The sequence below is a fragment of the Bombina bombina genome, chromosome 9, assembly GCF_027579735.1.
Source record: "Bombina bombina isolate aBomBom1 chromosome 9, aBomBom1.pri, whole genome shotgun sequence".
Taxonomy (NCBI): Eukaryota; Metazoa; Chordata; class Amphibia; order Anura; family Bombinatoridae; genus Bombina; species Bombina bombina.
The window spans coordinates 25857534-25876938 of NC_069507.1; the positions used below are offsets into that span (position 1 = coordinate 25857534).

Here is a 19405-nt window from a genome sequence, read left to right on the forward strand (position 1 = left end):
GAGGGGGAGTGGGCACTAGTGTAGTGAAGGAGAGTGTTGCAGTCTGTTTCCTTTTTATATAGAACCACAGAAAAACCTTCTGCATTCTTTGATACCTTAGTATCCAAAAAGACCACACTCGCCTCACTAAACACTAGTTTAAATTTACTGGTGGCCGAATAAAGGTAAAAAATAAATTTCTCAAGGGTCCCAATGTCACCCAACCATATGCCAAAAATAACATCTATGTAATGCCACCAAGTAGCACCATATTGTAAAAAATAATGGGTGACCATAGACGAATTATTCTTCAAAGATATTCATATAGATGTAGGGGCGACATTGGAACCCATGGCAGTCCCTTGAAGCTGCAGGTAATAATTATCGCCAAACAAAAAATAATTACAACCAAGTACATGTTTAATAACTGAATAATAAATTCTTGTTGTAATGATGTAAAAGCCAAGTTTTGGCTCAATACTTTAGCCACAGCTCCAATACCAGCTTCATGGGAAATTGAGGTGTATAATGAGGCCACGTCAAGACTAAAGAGTATACCCTTATCATTATCAATAGACAGATTCTGAAGTTGGACCAAAAAATCACCTGTATCCTTAATATAAGAACTTGAAAGGACAAGGGGTCTTAGGACTCTATCCAGATAAATAGAAACCTTAGATAAGATGGAACCCATACCTGCCACAATAGGGCGGCCAGGAGGAGCATTAAGGCATTTATGCACCATAGAGAGTGTGTATAAAATAGGAGTAATGTCATCAGATTCCAAAATGAATCTGGCTATGTCTTTATCTAGAATACCATTCTTACTAGCATTATTAATACATACATCAATTTCTCTCCTTATGTTAAAGATAGGATTACCAGGCAATTTTTGATATACTTTAACATCTGATAATTGTGTATTAATTTCATTTACATAATACTCCTTATCCCATAATACAATAGCACCCCCCTTGTCTGCCCCCTTAATGATGAGCTGTTCGATATTTTTTAAACCATTCAATGCTGTGTACTGTGATTTATTCTGTTTCTTACATAAATCAGCTATGTCCCTTTCCACTAACTGGATAAAGCTCTGTACCCCTGTGATACCTGTTTGGGAGTGAACAAACTTTTATTTGATAAACCAAGTGTCTTTAACTGTAACTGTTGTATATCAGCAACACTTCATATCTGGGATACATTAGATTTATATGGTACAAATGTTTCAACTTAATAGTTCGAAAGAACCGATGCAGGTCTTTCTGTACCTCTAAAGTCTCATACCCTTGTTGCGGACAATATGAAAGTCCTTTATTCAAAACTGACAGTTCATCTAGTGTGAGTTGTACCTTAGAAATATTTATTACTGCCTGTTGCTGAAGGTCATCACCCGACGATCTCCTTTCATTGGTACTTTCCTCTGTTTAAGCGGAGCTCCCACACTTGTAGCGTTTATGCTTACGGCCTCCCCGGCGTTGCCTGGAGTCTCCAGGATGGATTCATCCGACATTGATTCCAATGAGGACCCCTGCAGGCTAGAGCGTCCACTCCCTCCACGTGTGCGTCTACGTCTGTAACCAGAACTGTAAGTGCCACCAGATTTACTGGTCGGGTCCCGACCCCAATGATAGACTGTTCTGGATGTATAATCTGCCTCGTCCCTAGAGAATTTTTTCTTTTTCCGTGCCTGAATGATCTTCTTTAGGTCATTGACCTGGTCATCAAGATTTTTAATCAGGCGTTCCACTTCCTCTAGGGGTAGGTTATCCTTGAGTTCCTGTTTCATGGTGCTGATTTGGATGTTTGTTGAGTATCATTTCAAACTTTTGGAAGTAACTCCACATTATCCTGCACTTAATATCAGCGGGACATAATCTTAATCAATTTAGATTTCAGGTCCTTGAACAAATACAAATCCCTAGGAGGGGGGCAATAGAGTTAAAATCCTTAAAACTAGAGAGGTATTTTGGATCAACAAATTAGATACAATGTTTCCAAAAGGAATGAATAGTGATTTTGACCTGTTTGCCTTTAAATTGTTTATTTTTTTCTTTTTTAGATTAAATTGGGACACTTCAGTTTGTTTCCCTTTTTGTTTATAAATATACACCCCTGTGATCCGGTTATGTATTAGTATGTATTGTTTACATTATAAGCTTCCTGTGTGTTGTAAAGGGTTAACCTATATTATTCAGGGATTTATGGGTGTGGCTTGTTCAGTTGTTCTATGTTAGTTTAGCCACACATGACTAAGCACTGTGTCTGAAACGTTGTACAAGATTATTGGTCTGGCTGTTTTACAAGCTGAATAAACCTGCTTGAATTAAGTTTTGGTGATGCTGCTTCTTACTTTCTTCATTAAACCACCTTGAAATTGTAAAGACATCAAGCAACAAGTTTTGAGAATGACTTACTTGACCCAGTCACTGAATATGTCTATGAGAGATGTTGGGCTTGAATCCTGATCTTTCTGTGAAAGGGGAAAATCTTGTGGTTACTATACATTAATATTACACATATAATGATCATAACAGTTCTAACATTCTTAATTGTGATCTTACTGAGCACGGGAAGTTCTATCATCATCTGCTAGGCCTACAAATACTGAGCACGGGAAGTTCTATCATCATCTGCTAGGCCTACAAATACTGAGCACGGGAAGTTCTATCATCATCTGCTAGGCCTACAAATACTGAGCACGGGAAGTTCTATCATCATCTGCTAGGCCTACAAATACTGAGCACGGGAAGTTCTATCATCATCTGCTAGGCCTACAAATACTGAGCACGGGAAGTTCTATCATCATCTGCTAGGCCTACAAATACTGAGCACGGGAAGTTCTATCATCATCTGCTAGGCCTACAAATACTGAGCACGGGAAGTTCTATCATCATCTGCTAGGCCTACAAATACTGAGCACGGGAAGTTCTATCATCATCTGCTAGACCTACAAATACTGAGCACGGGAAGTTCTATCATCATCTGCTAGACCTACAAATACTGAGCACGGGAAGTTCTATCATCATCTGCTAGACCTACAAATACTGAGCACGGGAAGTTCTATCATCATCTGCTAGACCTACAAATACTGAGCACGGGAAGTTCTATCATCATCTGCTAGACCTACAAATACTGAGCACGGGAAGTTCTATCATCATCTGCTAGACCTACAAATACTGAGCACGGGAAGTTCTATCATCATCTGCTAGACCTACAAATACTGAGCACGGGAAGTTCTATCATCATCTGCTAGACCTACAAATACTGAGCACGGGAAGTTCTATCATCATCTGCTAGACCTACAAATACTGAGCACGGGAAGTTCTATCATCATCTGCTAGACCTACAAATACTGAGCACGGGAAGTTCTATCATCATCTGCTAGACCTACAAATACTGAGCACGGGAAGTTCTATCATCATCTGCTAGACCTACAAATACTGAGCACGGGAAGTTCTATCATCTGCTAGACCTACAAATACTGAGCACGGGAAGTTCTATCATCTGCTAGACCTACAAATACGGAGCACAGGAAGTTCTAACTGCTACACCTACAAATACTGAACAGGAGCTTAGTATTAGAAAGATTTTACTTATTAGGTCTGCTTCTCAATCGGCCAAGTTCTCTTGGTATCCATTGTTGAAAAGAGTACACTTTTTTAGGCTAGGCTACACTAGGCTCAGAAGCAGCAATGCACTGCTGGAAGAAGCTGCTTATTGGTGGCCACACATACTTATTACCTCACCAGATGTGTGCAGCTCCCAGTAATGCATTGCCACTCTTTGAAAGAAAAAATATTTGGGTTTCATGACCCTTTAATCCTAGCCTTAAATGCAATCTACAAAGGACCATTATATTGGAAAAAAATACATGCTTTCTAATTCATTAGATCATGCAACTGTGTGTTTAACCCCGCAAAAGGGGTGCTCTAATGAATTAGATCATGGCATGTTTTCCTCTCTCTATAAATGTCCTTTAAAAGGAGCAGTAAATACAGTAGATTTGAATAAAGAGGCAATGCAATATCACTTAGTCTGAACTTAAAATAAGTAGTAGATTTTTTTCTGACTAGTTTCAAACTTATGTCTATTTCCACTCCTGTATAATGTGACAGCCATCAGCCAATCACAAATGCATATATGAATATTCTGTGAATTCCTGCACATGCTCAGTAGGAGCTGGTGACTCGAAGAGTAAATTATAAAAAGACTGTGCACATTTTGTTAATGGAAGTAAATTGCAAAGTTGTTTACAATTGCTGCTTTATCTGAATCATGTAACTAATTTTGACTTGACTGTCCCATACGTGGGGAGATCACGGTACCTAAAGCAAAAAAATGAAACACTAACCCATTACAGCATTTAAAGGTATTTCAAAAAGTGATCAAAGTTTGTGTAAAGAACAAACAACTTGTTTTCTTGCAAAATAAGGACTTAGAAATTCATAGTGTAGCCACTGCCTTTAGTGAGGCAACAGGGCTGACATTACGGAACTTCAGTTCCACCGTCACATGATTTTGTAGTAGAAGTCCTCTACTGAGCATGGGAAAGAAACTGACTGGAGCTAGAACAGATGTCTCCTAGCAACCACATCAAATGAAGAGCTACTACTTTGCCTTCCTATAGGAGCACTGATTGGCTAAAATGCAAGTCTGCCAAAACATTGAAATAACTGGGCAGTCTGCAGAGGCAAAAAGTGTATTAATATAACAATGTCGGTTATGCAAAACTGGTGAATGGCAACAAAGGGATTATCTATATTTTTTAAACAGTAACAATTCTGGAGTAGACTGGCCCTTTAAGCACATATTCAAAGTCCTACTCTTGAGCAACAACTAATTGAGATCATGAGAAGGACAGTTGGTGATTGGCAGCTACTGAGCAGGACAATTAGGAAGAACATTTGTATGTAGCTGGCAATTAAAGGGACAGTGTGCACCAATTTTCATATAACTACATATAATGGACACTACTATTACGAAGAATATGCAGATACTGAACTAAAAATCTACATCTTATACTTTGGTTAGGAGTCTGAAAATCAGCTCAAGATTATTAAAAAAAATATAAGCAAAACTATACATTGTTACAAAAACACTCCCAGATGGGCTATATAAATAGATCTACAAAACATTTATGCAAATAAAAATCTAGTGTACAATATCCATTTAACTACCTTGTCCTGTGAATGCGCTGTCGTTATCTGGCCTCGGTAGAGGAGATAAGCTAAGGTGGCATGTAAACCTAGGATACAACTTAACAGAAAACTTTACACTTATTTCTAAAATATTCAATAAGCTTGAATTAAAAAAAACACACTAGTATTATTCTCTGCCTAATCTTTACTTTGAAATTGTTAGCTAACATACTCTTGCGAGAACATCACGGTATCAGCATTGTTCTCCACAGAAAACTTTGCCAGCGGTGGCATTATGAATAGCCAGGTGGGGGCAGGTTAAAGGGACACTAAACTCAAACGTTTTCTTTAATGATTCAGATAGAGCAGCAATTTTAATCAACTTTCTAATTTACTGCTACTATAATTTCTCTCTTCGTTCTCTTGCTATCTTTATTTAAAAAGCAGGAATGTAAAGCTTAGGAGCCGGCCCATTTTAGGTTTAGCACCCTGAATAGCACTTGCTTATTGGTGGCTACATTTAGCAAACCAATAAGCAAGCATAACCCAGGTTCTCAATGAAAAATGGGCAGGCGCTTTAAATAAAGATAGCAAGAGAAAAGAAAATTTGATAATAGGAGTATCCTTTAATACTTTACAATATTATATATGTTTGTCATTTATAAATGTTACTTAAAGGGACAGTACACTGTAAAATAGTTTTCCCCATTAATGTATTTTAAATAACTTGTTATACCAACTGCAGAGTAAACAATATTTACGTATATGAAGTAGCTGATTTTGTGCTTTGAAACCACAGCCTATTACAATGGGTTGAACTTAAAGGTAATATCAGATCTCATTATGTTCTAGCTTTGTGTACACAGACTTGCTTCCCTGTCTTTTATTTGTCTGGAACACCAAAGCTCAATACATAGAGAGAACAATGGACAAAGATCATTTTATTACTTAACTATCCTGCATCCCACTGAGAGTGTAACTTCTTCTGCTGGCTGTGTTTACTTAGGCTCGTCAATAGCCTATATTCCAATATCAAAACTTTCAGTATAGGTGGCGGAAAATAGGAGTAAAGGAGCTACTTATAACCAATTTAATACACTCTAGCAGGTAAAAAGGATCATTGGGAATAATTTAAAGGGGAGAAAGCTTCTGGGTGAACTGTCCCTTTAAGGGACATTCCAGTCAAAATCCCAATGCACATAGATGAGTTACATCTTTGAATAGAAACATATGTGCAATATACATGTATTGGCAAAAATGCTTCTAGTAAAAGTTATCACTCTTTTAGTGTTAACATTTTTCAATGCACGTGTATACAAAACATAGCTAGATATTCTCAGTCACTAGCATTTAAATACTGCAGCTGCTCAGAGCACCAGTGGGGCTTGTATCAAGTCATCAATTAGCAAATTGAGTCATTACCAGGTGGTGCAAGTACCTTAGGCACTGAGCAAGTGCTGTGTTTTAAAGTGAAGGTCCATTTTGATGAATTAGTGCCCGGTTTTTAATAAACCTATTAAAAACAAGGGCACTTTAATTAATCAAAATTGACATTTCACTGTTTTCTTTAAAAACGTATCTTAATCCTGGCAGCCGCTCCAGCACTTCCTCCGCCAGTCGCAAGCCGCCTTTGCGGGTCCAAAATGATGAATCCAGCTTCCTCCAATCACAGCGTTGCATCAGGCCAAGATTCCCCCAGGGGGGGAGCTGTGATTGGAGGAAGCCCGATTCGTCATTTCTGATGTCTGCAGAGGCTTCCAACAGCCAGGGGAATCGCTGGAATGGCATTGAGGTTAAAAAGATAAGTTTTTGAAGAAAACAGTGAAATGTCAATTTTGATGAATTAAAGTGCCCTTGTTTTTAATAGGTTTATTAAAAACCGGGCACTAATTCATCAAAATGGACCTTCACTTTAAATGCTAGTGCATGGAGAATACTTAGATATACTTTTGAATTAGCTATATCTTCTTTAAGAAGCATTTTTGCTAATACATGTATACTACAAAAAATGCTTCTATTCAAAACTTTAATGAATCCATATGGATTCCAATTGTAGCTGGAATGTCCCTTTAAGATATCCAAAGCAACATTTAAGAAATGCATAATTCAACATAAACTGATTTAATGATAGTGTGCAACATACATTAGGAAAAAAAAATAATAGCCAAGTTTATCCTAACATTGGCTTACATTGCAGCCGAGTGGTCAGTAAAATCAGATGGGCAGTGTGCCCATTACACGTGCCTGTAACGTTATTATACTACAGGATTATCTACTGGATATTGTTATTGTGCATTGCATATATTATATGTTAAGTTGTTACATGTGAAGTGATAGAGTAATGAGGGCCACAAGCTGCTGTGGGACACCAGTGAGGGCTCCGCATACTGCCCTCTACCAATCGCACACTCACCAGCCCCGTGGCCTTGCAGAACTCCTTGGCGGCGTTACTGAACTTATTGTCCCGCAGGAAGCGCAACACGTGCGGGAAAAGGTCGCTCGGTACCACGCTCTGCTCCGCCATGATCACAGCTCTGGCCTGGTACACGCTTCAGCTCCAGAAGGAACGTGGGAAAGGACCGTGGCGCTTTCGGCGCATGACTAACACGTCATTGGAAGGCCTGGTGTAGATGGGCTGGGGTACCAAGATGGTGTCGTGCGGGCTAAGGTACTGGGGCTGACGGGTGTACCAAGATGGAGTCCCGTGGGTAGATTCTAGTTATTTTTGAGTGTATCAAGATGGAGTATGGTGTGCCTCGTTACTTTCTAGTTGCTTTGAGTGTTCCAATATGGAGTTGTCTTTTTTGTTATCGTTTTCCACCGCCATATTGATACACCTAAATTATGCCTAAGCTAGTCAGCACACTTTTTTATACACTGTTTACTGAAAGGACTATTATTAATGCATATGTGATCATTTTAAATACAATGAAAATACAATTGCATTAAATACTGCATGCCTAGTTGTATTGCTCTAAGTGCGTTTATAGTACACAATTCTTCTACAATGCACACATTATTTCTAGACAACTTTACAGAAAATAAGCAAGCTTCTTGTAGACAACATTTTGCTAAAACTGTAAACAACATTAATATATCATAACCTCACAAGAGGTAAAACTAATCCTACCCCCCAACTGTCTCGATTTTTGCGGGACAGTCCCAATTTTAGCTTGCCATCTGTCCCACATTGCCCCATGCATTTATTTATTTATTTAAATTCTATTGGGCCCTTACTCAGAAGCAAGCTGGCTTTTCTCTCCCAGGGTTAGATACCTGTTAGATTCCCTGGGGAAAAGGAATGGTGTGTGGGTAGGGGTTGCCAACCCGCCAATATTTTACTGACACGACCTGTATTTTTAAGGTTCATGTCAATGTAGAAAATAATGAATAAATATTGAAAGAAAGCCCCTGTCAAAATGAAAGTTCTGAGTGTGATGAATACAAGTTATAAACAAATGATCATTTAAAATCAGTCCTATCAGCTTTAGCTTTTTAGTTATACTGTTTAATTAGTTATGCACATTTATGTTAATTAGCATGGTCGGCATTTTTTTTTCCAAGAAAGGTAGCAACCCTATGTGTGGGTTAAGCAGGAGTAAAATGTCTGTATACCCTCTGACCTCAGGTAATCGTGACCTCTAACCTCTGGTAGTGATGACGTCTAACCCCTAGTGATAATACTAGCATGTGTGTGTGTATCTGTATGTATAAGTGTGTGTGTGTATTTTCATGTATAAGTGTATGCTATCTGCTATGTAGTGTGTGTATCTGCATGTATAAGTGTATGCTATGTAGTGTGTGTATCTGCATGTATAAATTTATGCTATGTAGTGTGTTTGTGTATCTGCATGTATAAGTGTAAGCTACGTAGTGTGTATGTGTGTGTATCTGTATGTATAAGTGTGTGTGTATCTGCATGTATAAGTGTATGCTATGTAGTGTGTGTGTATCTGCATGTATAAGTATGCTGTGTAGTGTGTGTATCTGCATGTATAAGTGTATGCTATGTAGTGTGTGTGTATCCGCCTGTATAAGTGTATGCTAAGTTGAGTGTGTGTGTGCATGTATAAGTGTAAGCTATGTAGTGTGTGTATCTGCATGTATAAGTGTAAGCTATTTAATGTGTGTATCTGCATGTATAAGTGTATGCTATGTAATGTGTGTGTGTATCTGCATGTATAAGTGTAAGCTATGTAGTGTGTGTGTATCTGCATGTAAAGCCGCAGGCTTTAGCCAAGGACTGAATGTGAAGAGTGAAAGGTCTGAGTCAAGTGTGACCCCAAGACAACGGGCATGCGGGATAGGGGTAATGATGGAATTATCAACAGTTATAGCAATTTGGGGGTGGAGATTTTGGAAGAAGGGGGGGAAATAAGGAGTTCATTTTTTGAGTGATTTAGCTTAAGGTAGTGAGAGGACATCCAAGATGAAATATGAGAAAGACAGTTAATGACACAGGGGACTGAGGACCGAGCCTTGAGGTACCCCAACAGAAAGTGGTAACGGGGCAGAGGATGCCCCAGAGAAGGCTACACTAAAGGTACGGTGAGATAGATAGGAAGAGAACCACAAGAGAGCTGTGTTGCAGATGCCGAAGGATTGGAGCGTTTGGAGCAAAAGAGTGTGGTTGACAGTGTCAAAGGCTGCAGACAGATCAAAGAGGATTAGCAGAGAGAAGTGGCCTTTTTGATTTTGCTGTAAGTAGGTCGTTGGCAACCTTGAAAATTGCTGTCTCTGTGGAGTGATTGGGACTGAATCCAGATTGCAGTGGGTTAAGAAGAGAGTTTAGTGTAAGGAAATGGGGATAGACATGCATTTACTAGCTTTTCAAGGAGCTTTGAGGCAAGGAGTAAGGAAATAGGGCAGTAGTTGAATGGGGAGTTTGGATCAATGGCTTTTGAGGGGGTGGGAGATTGGTAGTATGTTGAGAGCTGATTTCATTTCTGATTAAGTCAATTTTGTTATTGAAGTGGCTAGCAAAATCTTGAGCTGAGAGAGAAGTTGTATTAGGAGGTGGGGGTGGACGGAGAAGAGTATTGAATGTGGAAAACAGAAGTTTTGGGTAAAAGGAAAGAGTAGAGATTAGATTAGAGAAGTATTGTTGCTTATTAAGATTAAGGCCAGAATAGTAGGAGTTCAAGATGAACTTGTAGTGAAGAAAGTCAGCTGAACTCCGACACTTCCTCCAGTGTCACTCAGCAGTACGGGAACATCTGCGTGGGTACCGTGTCAGAGGAGTATGCTGAGGATGAGAGTGTTTTTTGAGCTATGATAGGTGGGGCCAGATTGTCAATGACCAATGTAAGGGTGGAGTTATAGTGGTAGATAGATTAGTCAGGGCAGGAAAAGGAGGGGATGGAAGAGAGGAGAGGTTCGAGAGAGCTAGCGAGCTGTTGCTGATCTAATGACTTACTGCTTCTATGAAGTTTGGTGTGAGGGGTAGAGGGAGGGGGAGTTGTAGGGAGGGAAGTGATGTTGCAAGTGAGTAGATGATGGTCAGAAAGAGGAAAAGATATGACTTTATTTAGAATTTTACTTATATTGGTCTCTGATGCACTTCCGGTGAGGGCGGAGCTGACAGACACGCTGCATGCTGCACAGCTCCTTGGTGGCCAAGAGTCTCCGAACCAAGATAGCGTTCCCCCTCTGCTTCCATCCGTTTACCCAGCCTGGTTCTGGGATTGTCGGGGATAGAGGCTGGCGCCTGAAGCCGTAGCAACGGAAGTCCTTTGGTTGGCGGTTATTGCTCAGTGGTAAGGAACCACACTCCACTCTGAAGGGTTTGAGGAGAAGAACCTGAGTCAGACACCCCCAGCGGTTTAGCTCCAGAGCCTGAGAACCGAAGAGGAGCGGTGGGAGCCGTTCGGTCCTTTGTCTGTCACAGCCGCTGGTAGGTCGGGGCTGCTACCCGGTGGAGGGATCCGTGGGTGGCGCCCCCTCCTCGCGGTTTAGAGCTCCAGACGGTAGCCTCAGCTATCCGCTGGTTTGTGAGGCTTCGGTCTGTACCCAGTCACCCTGAAGCAGTGGTGGTTATTCGAGCTGTGATACATTTCACTTGATGGGAAGTTACAGCAACATGAGTTAGCTCTTAACTACAAAGAGGAAGTTTGCCCGAGGCTAAGGTAAAATAAAAGAAGCAAGTTAAATATTTTCTATCTGGAGAGCACGAATAAGGGCACAACAGGAGCAGGCTGGCTCAGCAGGTACTTTTCTTTCTTTTTTTTCTAACAGGCACCAGGTGGTGGATTGCCGTTCATAATACCCTGTACAGTCGCTTTTTTATTTTTTTTGGTTTTCCTGGCTTCCTTTATGAATCTTGCATTTAACATTTAAGAGTTGGATATTATTATTGTCCAGACTGTATTTGTTTTTTGTTTTTCCCTATGCTTCTGGCATTTTGGCTTCTTATCTGGACGCTGCAATTAGGCGGACCTTATCATTTTGGGAAGACTTTTTTTTCTTATTTTTTCCTTTGGGGGTCTCCCTGTTCCCTTTAAGAATTGAACTCTCATGATTTCAGAATTTTGCTCTATTTTTTTGGGATAGATTGTGTCTCTGTTACCTAAAGGATTTGTGGGGTATTTATATATGCATATGGTTCAAATAACACCTGTATTAATATAGCTAATGGTCAAGGTTATGTTATCTTAGGTGATGTTTAAATTGGGAAATAATATATAGTTACCTCATTTTGCTCCTTGTGGTACAATAAGCTTTGATTAATGTAATATAGCTGAGGTTGTTACTTTCCCCTGTCTTGAGGCTAAAGTATATCTTGGTTTAGGAATAAGGCTCTGAACACATACATATTTAGTACACTTTAATAAAAAAAAAAGCATTTTTTCACTGTTATAAAACTCATAGCTAGAAGGGGCTGTTTTGTCTAGCTAGATCACTTTTTTCTTTTTTCTCAGTTTTAAATTTAATTACACAATCTGCACTTACTCACACGTTTTTAAGCCCATGGAAAGGTTCATTACACAGGTGAAACAAAATCCCACTATAATGACGCCAAAAATTAAAGACAAAAGGAATAAGAATATAGTCTTCTGAAATTTCCCCAGATACGTCTTTATCTACTCTAGATACACAATCTTTATTGTCTCAACTTGCAGCCATGTTTACTCCTCAGTTTGATATTATTAAAAAGGAGCTTAATAATATATCATCAGAGATTGCATCACTGGCAAATGAAGTTAAACAATTTTCGATAAGAATGAATGAGGCTGAGGGTAGAATCTCTGATTTAGAGGACCTAGTTAATACCCAAGAAACCACAGTTCTAAAACAGGACGCTAAGATTTTGAATTTACAATTGCGCCTGGAGGACCTTGAAGATCGCTCCAGGCGCAATAATATTAGAATTGTTGGTCTTCCAGAAACTTCTCAGTTTGAAGATCTGCTGAAATTCACTTCTTTTTTACTTCCCCAAGTTTTAGGTGTTCCCTCACACCAGCTCCCACTGATGGTAGAAAGGGCACATAGGATAGGAGCCAGAAATCCTTCCCAAGGTAGTCATCCCCGAACTAGAATGTGTATTTTCAAGTTATTAAGCTATCAGGACAAGATGGAACTGTTGAAATTATATAGGAAAAACAAGACATTTATATTTGATAATAATAAACTCCTATTATTTCAAGATTTCTCTCCTGAAACCTCTGCCAAGAGGAAATTAATGATACCTTTTTGCTCTAAAATACTACAAAAAGGTCTAAAAGCATGGATATCTTACCCTGCTAAAATAATTGTCGAAGACAAAGACACTAGGCGGATAATTAATAATAGCCAAGAGGCTCAGGAATTTATCGATACTATCCAGTAACAAGGGTAGTCTCTATTCTAAGATATATTGAAAAGTTTATATGTGTATAGCTAGACTATCCTGTAAAATAAGTGGTATAGTAAGGTTGTACTCTGCTAGTGTTTTTTTTTTTGTATATTTTCTGCTTGATTAAATTTTGGTATAGGCTAACCATATTGTGTCTAACAGTGAAACAGCTCAGGTTGTTTTTTAATGTACAATTTGTGGGAAATTTTAATGTGCCGCTTGCCTGCTTTCTCACGTTCTATTTATACCACTTAGTTGGATAGTGGTTTAAGAACTAGATGTCTGTCATTTCACTTAAAATAAATATTCTTTCATGGAATGTGGGGTGTATTACTTCCCCTAGAAAGCGCAAACTTATCATTAAATATTTAGCAAAATTTAACCCCGATGTTGTAATGCTTCAGGAACCACATCTCAAGGAATTAGAACTGCCTAAATTAAAATGTAAATGGGTAGGGGAATTAGTAGCTGCACCGGCAATTAAAAGGAGATCTGGAGTAGCAATTCTCTTTCATAAAAATTTAGACTATAAAATAAACAATTTTCAAGCTGACCCAGAGGGAAGATATATTATCCTGCATGTGCAGCTAAATAGTTGTAATTATATCCTATGTAATGTGTACGGACCAAATACGTTTTCGCCAGGGGGGGATTTTAATATGTCCATCTGTCCTGAACTGGATAGACTATCATTAAAAAATATCAGGGGACATCACAAAACTGCAAAATATTTTTAAAAATTTAGCCATGAACTAAGTTTAGTAGATATCTGGAGATTAAAAAATCCTGATCAACGAAGCTTTACTTGTGAATCAAAGGTTCACAAAACTTTTTCCAGAATAGATATTTTATTTATCTCTAAATCACTGGCTACTTGTAGAACAGAGGCTAGTATTAATGATATTGTAATATCAGATCATGCGATAATTTCAGTTACTTTGTTGGCAGCAGCTTCTCCAAAAAAACAGGCTCCGCCCTTCTTCTTCCCCCGTTTTCTAGTAAATAACCCTAGATTTATTAACTCTTTAAAACCGAAATGGAAGGATTACACTACATTCAATATAGCCCAATTTAATAAAATTGAGACCTTTTGGGAAGCCGCGAAAGCGGTAATGAGGGGGGAAATTAAATCATTCCTCTATATTTGGAGAAAAAAAGCTTTGGCATAGGAAGCACAGTTAGCCGAACTGCCTTTAGAAGATATTATATACATAGATCACCTAGAAATTGGGATAAGTATTGCAAAACTAGAAGAGAAAGGGATATTTTCTTAAGACAAAGATCGCATGAAGAAGAACAGAAAATAAAGCACCAGTATAGAGGAATTTATGGTAACTCGGCTAAATTTTTGGCCGCTTTAGTAAAAATTAGAAAAAAAAAAAATCTTATTCTAACTATCAAAGATAAAAATGTAACTTATACTGATCCAGATGATATTAATAAAGTGTTCTATAATGTTTTTCAACAATTATATTCAGAATCAGAGGTAAATTTGGATAATTTCACAAACTTTTGGCCTAAAATTAAAATACCCAGGATTTCAGAAGAGGAACTTCAAGTTATAAATCGACCAATTTCAGAGGAAGAGATCTTAGAAGCTATTAAATCAGCAAGTAGTAACAAGGCTCCGGGACCAGATGGTATTCCAATAGAATTTTATAAAATATTGTCGGAAGAAATAAAAATTCCACTAGTTAGCTTATTTAATTTTTATTTCTACTCTGGAAATGAAATGTCCACCTACTTTACTGCAGCGTGTATTTCCTTAATTTTACAAAAAGGTAAAGATCCTTTAGACACCGGGGCATATAGACCCATTTCAGTACTTAACGCAGATTATAAGATAATGGCATCTATTATATCTTCCAGATTAGCGGTACCTCTAGATAAGATCATTCACCCGGATCAGACAGGATTTATGAAAAACAGGAATTCACTTAGAAATATTCGCCAAATTACTTCAGTGTTGGATTATGTTTGGAAATTGGATCATAGCAAAGAAGAGTACAAAAATTATAGGGAAGGAGCTATACTTACTGTCGACGCAGAAAAAAGCATTTGATGCAATTAATTGGAATTATCTATTTATGGCAGTAGAGAAATTTGGTTTTAGAAACCAATTTCTTCATTTTATTTGTAATCTTTATAAATCCCCTATATCATATTTATGTATCAACGGTACTCTTTCTCCTAAAATTGATCTAAAGAGAGGGACACACCAGGGATGTCCTTTCTCGCCTTTATTGTTTAACTTGGCATTAGAGCCATTTGCTATTCTCTTGAGGGATAATCTATCGGGAATACTAATGGGCCCTCACCCGTTAAAAATACTACTTTATGCAGACGATTTACTTATTTTTTTGGATAATGTATATAAAGCTATTCCCCAAATCCTACAGCTTTTTCATTTTTTTTCTTCTTTCTCAGGATATAAAATTAATTATAGTAAAAGTGAACTATTAGTACTTTCGGAATTGAGACTTAAGCTATTGCCTCATCCATTTAAAATGGTGGATTCTTTTCGATACTTGGGTATAGTTCTACATAGAAATCCAGAAAAATAGTATAACCTGAATTATGGTCCGACTCTGCAGAAAATTAAGTCAGATTTAGATTCTTGGTCTTCATTATTAATCTCTCTTTCAGCAAGGGTTAATCTGATAAAAACGATTGTTTTCCCTCAAATATTATACTTGCTCCAAAATCTTCCTTTATTACTATCGAATAAAGATATTTTGGATCTACAGATATGGCAGTCTAATTTTATTTGGGGGAACAGGAAGCCCCGGATCACTCTGAAAAAATTAATGTTAAAGCGACAGACAGCGGGTTGGCTCTCCCAGATTTAAGGTTATATAACTGGGCTTCTTTAGCCAAGATTGCCTTAGAATGGATCACAGAATTAAATCGATTCACTTCTCTAGATCTAGAGGTATTTTTAGTAATACCATTCTCATTAAAGGCTATCTTACACTGCCCAGTAAAGAAATTACCTCTGAACATTTTCAAACTGATGTCTTTAAAAAACATTATGATTGCATGGCAGAAAATCTGTAATCTACTTAAAGTGTCTCCAGCATTTTCTGAGTTTCTCCCCATTGTGGGTAACCCAGAATTTATTCCTGGCATATCTCAAGGTGTCTTTAGAAGATGGGCGGAGCTTGGTTTTCGTTATGTTAGTCAGATTTTCAGCGCCGATCAATTAATGACCTCAGAAGTGTTATTTCAAAAGTTAAATCTTCCAAAATCAAACCTATATGCCTATTTTCAGCTGCGCCATTTTGTTTCCTCCCAGAAATGGGATGCTGAAGCTTTGTCGGATTGGTCTGATATTTCGAATATAATACGTAGATTCTCGCTAGGGTCTACCTTAATATCTTTGTTATACGATATTATGTTGGCCAAACAGGGGGAATTATATGGAAGCAAACTGTATAATTTTTGGACGAGGTATTTCCCTAATTTGGAGGAGAATAGGATAAAACAAAGCTTTGCGATGGCAGATAAGCTTTCGGTATCAATATCATGGAGAGAATCACATATGAAACTCATTAATAATTATTATCTTTCACCGGACAGAATGTCCAGATTTCATCCCCCGCAATGTTATTCTTGTTCTCGTTGCTCTTTTCCTAAAGCAGATATTTTATATCTATTCTGGTCCTGCCCCAAAATACAGCAATTGTGGCAAAAGATTTGGTACTGGTATAGTAAATTTTATCAAGATTATAATCCTTACACAGCAGAGGATATATTTTTTCTCACATGTTCTGACCCCAGGTCTAAGAGAAAGATTAAAGTTTTAAACACTATTATTCTTATTACAAGACATTTAATACTTAAAAGTTGGAAAGATCGTGTGGCACCAAGTTTGTCATTATTCCTTAAAGAAATACAATATCAGATATTATTTGAATCTTACTATACGATTTTTTCGGCTGAACCTAGGATAAAAATCTTACTTCTGGATTGGCTTCCTCTTGTCAAATCTTATCCACTCCCATTACAAAGACGTATCTTATCTCCTTTCTTAAATTCTATCTCCTTTGCTGAGCTTGTACTATCCAATTTATTTTCCTTCAACATGGCTGGTAGGTTCTTGGGAGATTGACCTTTGATACCAGTAAAATGGGATTAAATAGATTTAAAACATTTGGGATGCGCTTGCAGTAATTAAGGAAGGAGTTAATCTATAAGAAGTGTGACGAGGGTGGGGAAGGGCCGGAGAGAATATTTCCTTTTTTTTTTTTTGTTTGGTTTGTTTTTGTTTTTAAGTTTGTTATGTAATTTCCTATCAGATTGTCTAGGCCATTTGTTGTGTTTAGAAATTAAAGTTTTTGAAAAAGCCCCAGCAAGGTACACAGTATAGTAAAAATGTTGTATGTTGGCAAAATTTCTTTGAACATTTATAATTGTCTAATTTGCGCCTGTTTTCTCTTTTCACGGTATTGTATAATATTGGACATTATGACCTGTGTGGCGCAAGATCTATATTTAGATTCTCTGTACCTTTTGCTGGTTATAAATAAAGTATAAAAAAAAAAAAAAGAATTTTACTTATATTACTTTGGTCTTATGATTTTATTAAGCCCCATCCCTACTCCTGGCCACTACAGATCACACTTTTGCCGCAGGTGGGGGGATGTCCCTCTTTTGAATTTTGAAATGTTGGGAGGTATTAAAGGGACACTAAACCCAAAATGTTTCTTTCATGATTCAGGTAGAGAATACAATTTTAAACAACATCACAATTTACTTCTATTAGCTAGTTTGCTTAATTCTTTAGATATCCTTTGTTGAAGAAATAGCAATTCACATGGGTGAGCCAATCACTTGAGGCATCTATGTGCAGCCACCAATCAAAAGCTACTGAGCCTATCTAGATATGCTTTTCAGCAAAGGATATCAAGAGAATGAAGCAAATTAGATAATAAAAGTAAATTAGAAAGTTATTTAAAATGGCATGCTCTTTCTAAATCATGAAAGAAATAATTTGGGTTTCATGTCCCTTTAAGCTTTAGAAGTCATGTGACCAGGGAGGTTTTGACTATGGAGGCAAGGCTTGGGTATTGTTACCACTATTTTTAAACTTTACGAAGAACAATTACACAAATTTACCTGTGTGGGTATATGGCTTGAAATACAGAGTCATTTTATATTAAAATACATAATGTAGGGCCTCCAATCATCCTGCAACTTACAATATTTTTCTATTTGTGAGTTCAGTCATCCCAAACTTGACAGCATTCCCTTTTTCCTGGAATAGTCCCATCTCTTGGCCTTCGTCCCTTTGTATAATTGTCCAATGGGTCTGTACCTAGTTTCCATGGACATTTTGCAGCAGAGCCAAGCCCATTTATGGTTTGCATAGCTTCGCCCACTCATATAGACCACCAAAACAAGCTCATTAAATACGAGTAGTATACTTTAGCCATACTGATTGCTTAAAGTTATAGAAGAACCACATTTAATCTTTAATGATTCACCAGGTGCCAGAAGTGCATTGCTGCACTAGAGATAACTTTAACTATGTGTTTAATCCCTTTGCAGAGGGATGTTTATATGCAAGAAAAAATGCAATAATAAAATTGTTCTAATATATTATGCACTGTTATAGCCATTAACCCTTTAGCCCAATGTGATGTATATATACGTTGTGCAGTAATTTGCTTATCATACAGCACAAATTATATATACATTGGAGTAGCAGGAAGCTCCAGCAGTCTCGACTGTTAAGTTACAGCCAAGAACTGGAGTTCCCAGTTTTGCATAACCAACACTATTATATAAATATACTTTTTACCTCTGTAATTACCCTGTATCTAAGCTTCTGCTGACTGCCTCCTTATCTCAGATCTTTTGACAAACTTGTATTTCAGCCAATTAGTGCTGACTTCACGTGCATGAGCACAATGTTATCTATATGAAACACATGAACTAAGGCCCTCTAGCTGTGAAAAACTGTCAAATGCATTTAATTTAGAGGCAGTCTTCAAGGGCTTAGAAATTAGCATATGAGCCTATCTAGTATTAGCCTTCAACTAAAAATATCAAGAGAACAAAGCAAATTTGATGATAAAAGTAAATTAGAAAGTTGTTTAAAATGACATGCCCTATCTAAATCATGAAAGTTTAATTTGGACTTTACTAACCCTTTATTAGACAGACGGGAAGCAAAAAAAAATGTGACTGTCCTGGGGAAAAACGGGACAGTTGGCAACTAATTCTGCTGTAAGGTGTGACCCTTACATGGTGCCTATGTTTAATAACGATTAGACAGGTATGTTATCCAACCTATACAGCATGTTTATGTACCAGATAGGTGCAGAGCTCATGGTACTCACTGGCACAGACAGAAATACCAAGGTTTTGTTTTTTTATTTCAGTTTGCAATGATGTTACACTGACTGATTATTCCTAAAAATACACCCAGCAGAGCATATTTGTTCCAGCA

General features: G+C 37.7%; 1 protein-coding gene across 1 annotated transcript in view; it reads right to left on the reverse strand.

The window, feature by feature from the left end:
- The window catches only part of NOLC1 (nucleolar and coiled-body phosphoprotein 1), a 46180-nt gene extending 38475 nt beyond the window's left edge, over positions 1-7705 (reverse strand). The window contains exons 1-2 of the mRNA XM_053691968.1: positions 7534-7705; positions 2397-2452 (exon numbers count right to left, since the gene is read on the reverse strand). Coding sequence (XP_053547943.1) covers positions 2397-2452; positions 7534-7644 — 167 coding nt within the window. The 5' untranslated portion in view covers positions 7645-7705. The remainder of the gene's footprint in view (positions 1-2396; positions 2453-7533) is intronic.
- Between the last annotated feature and the right edge of the window lie 11700 nt (positions 7706-19405).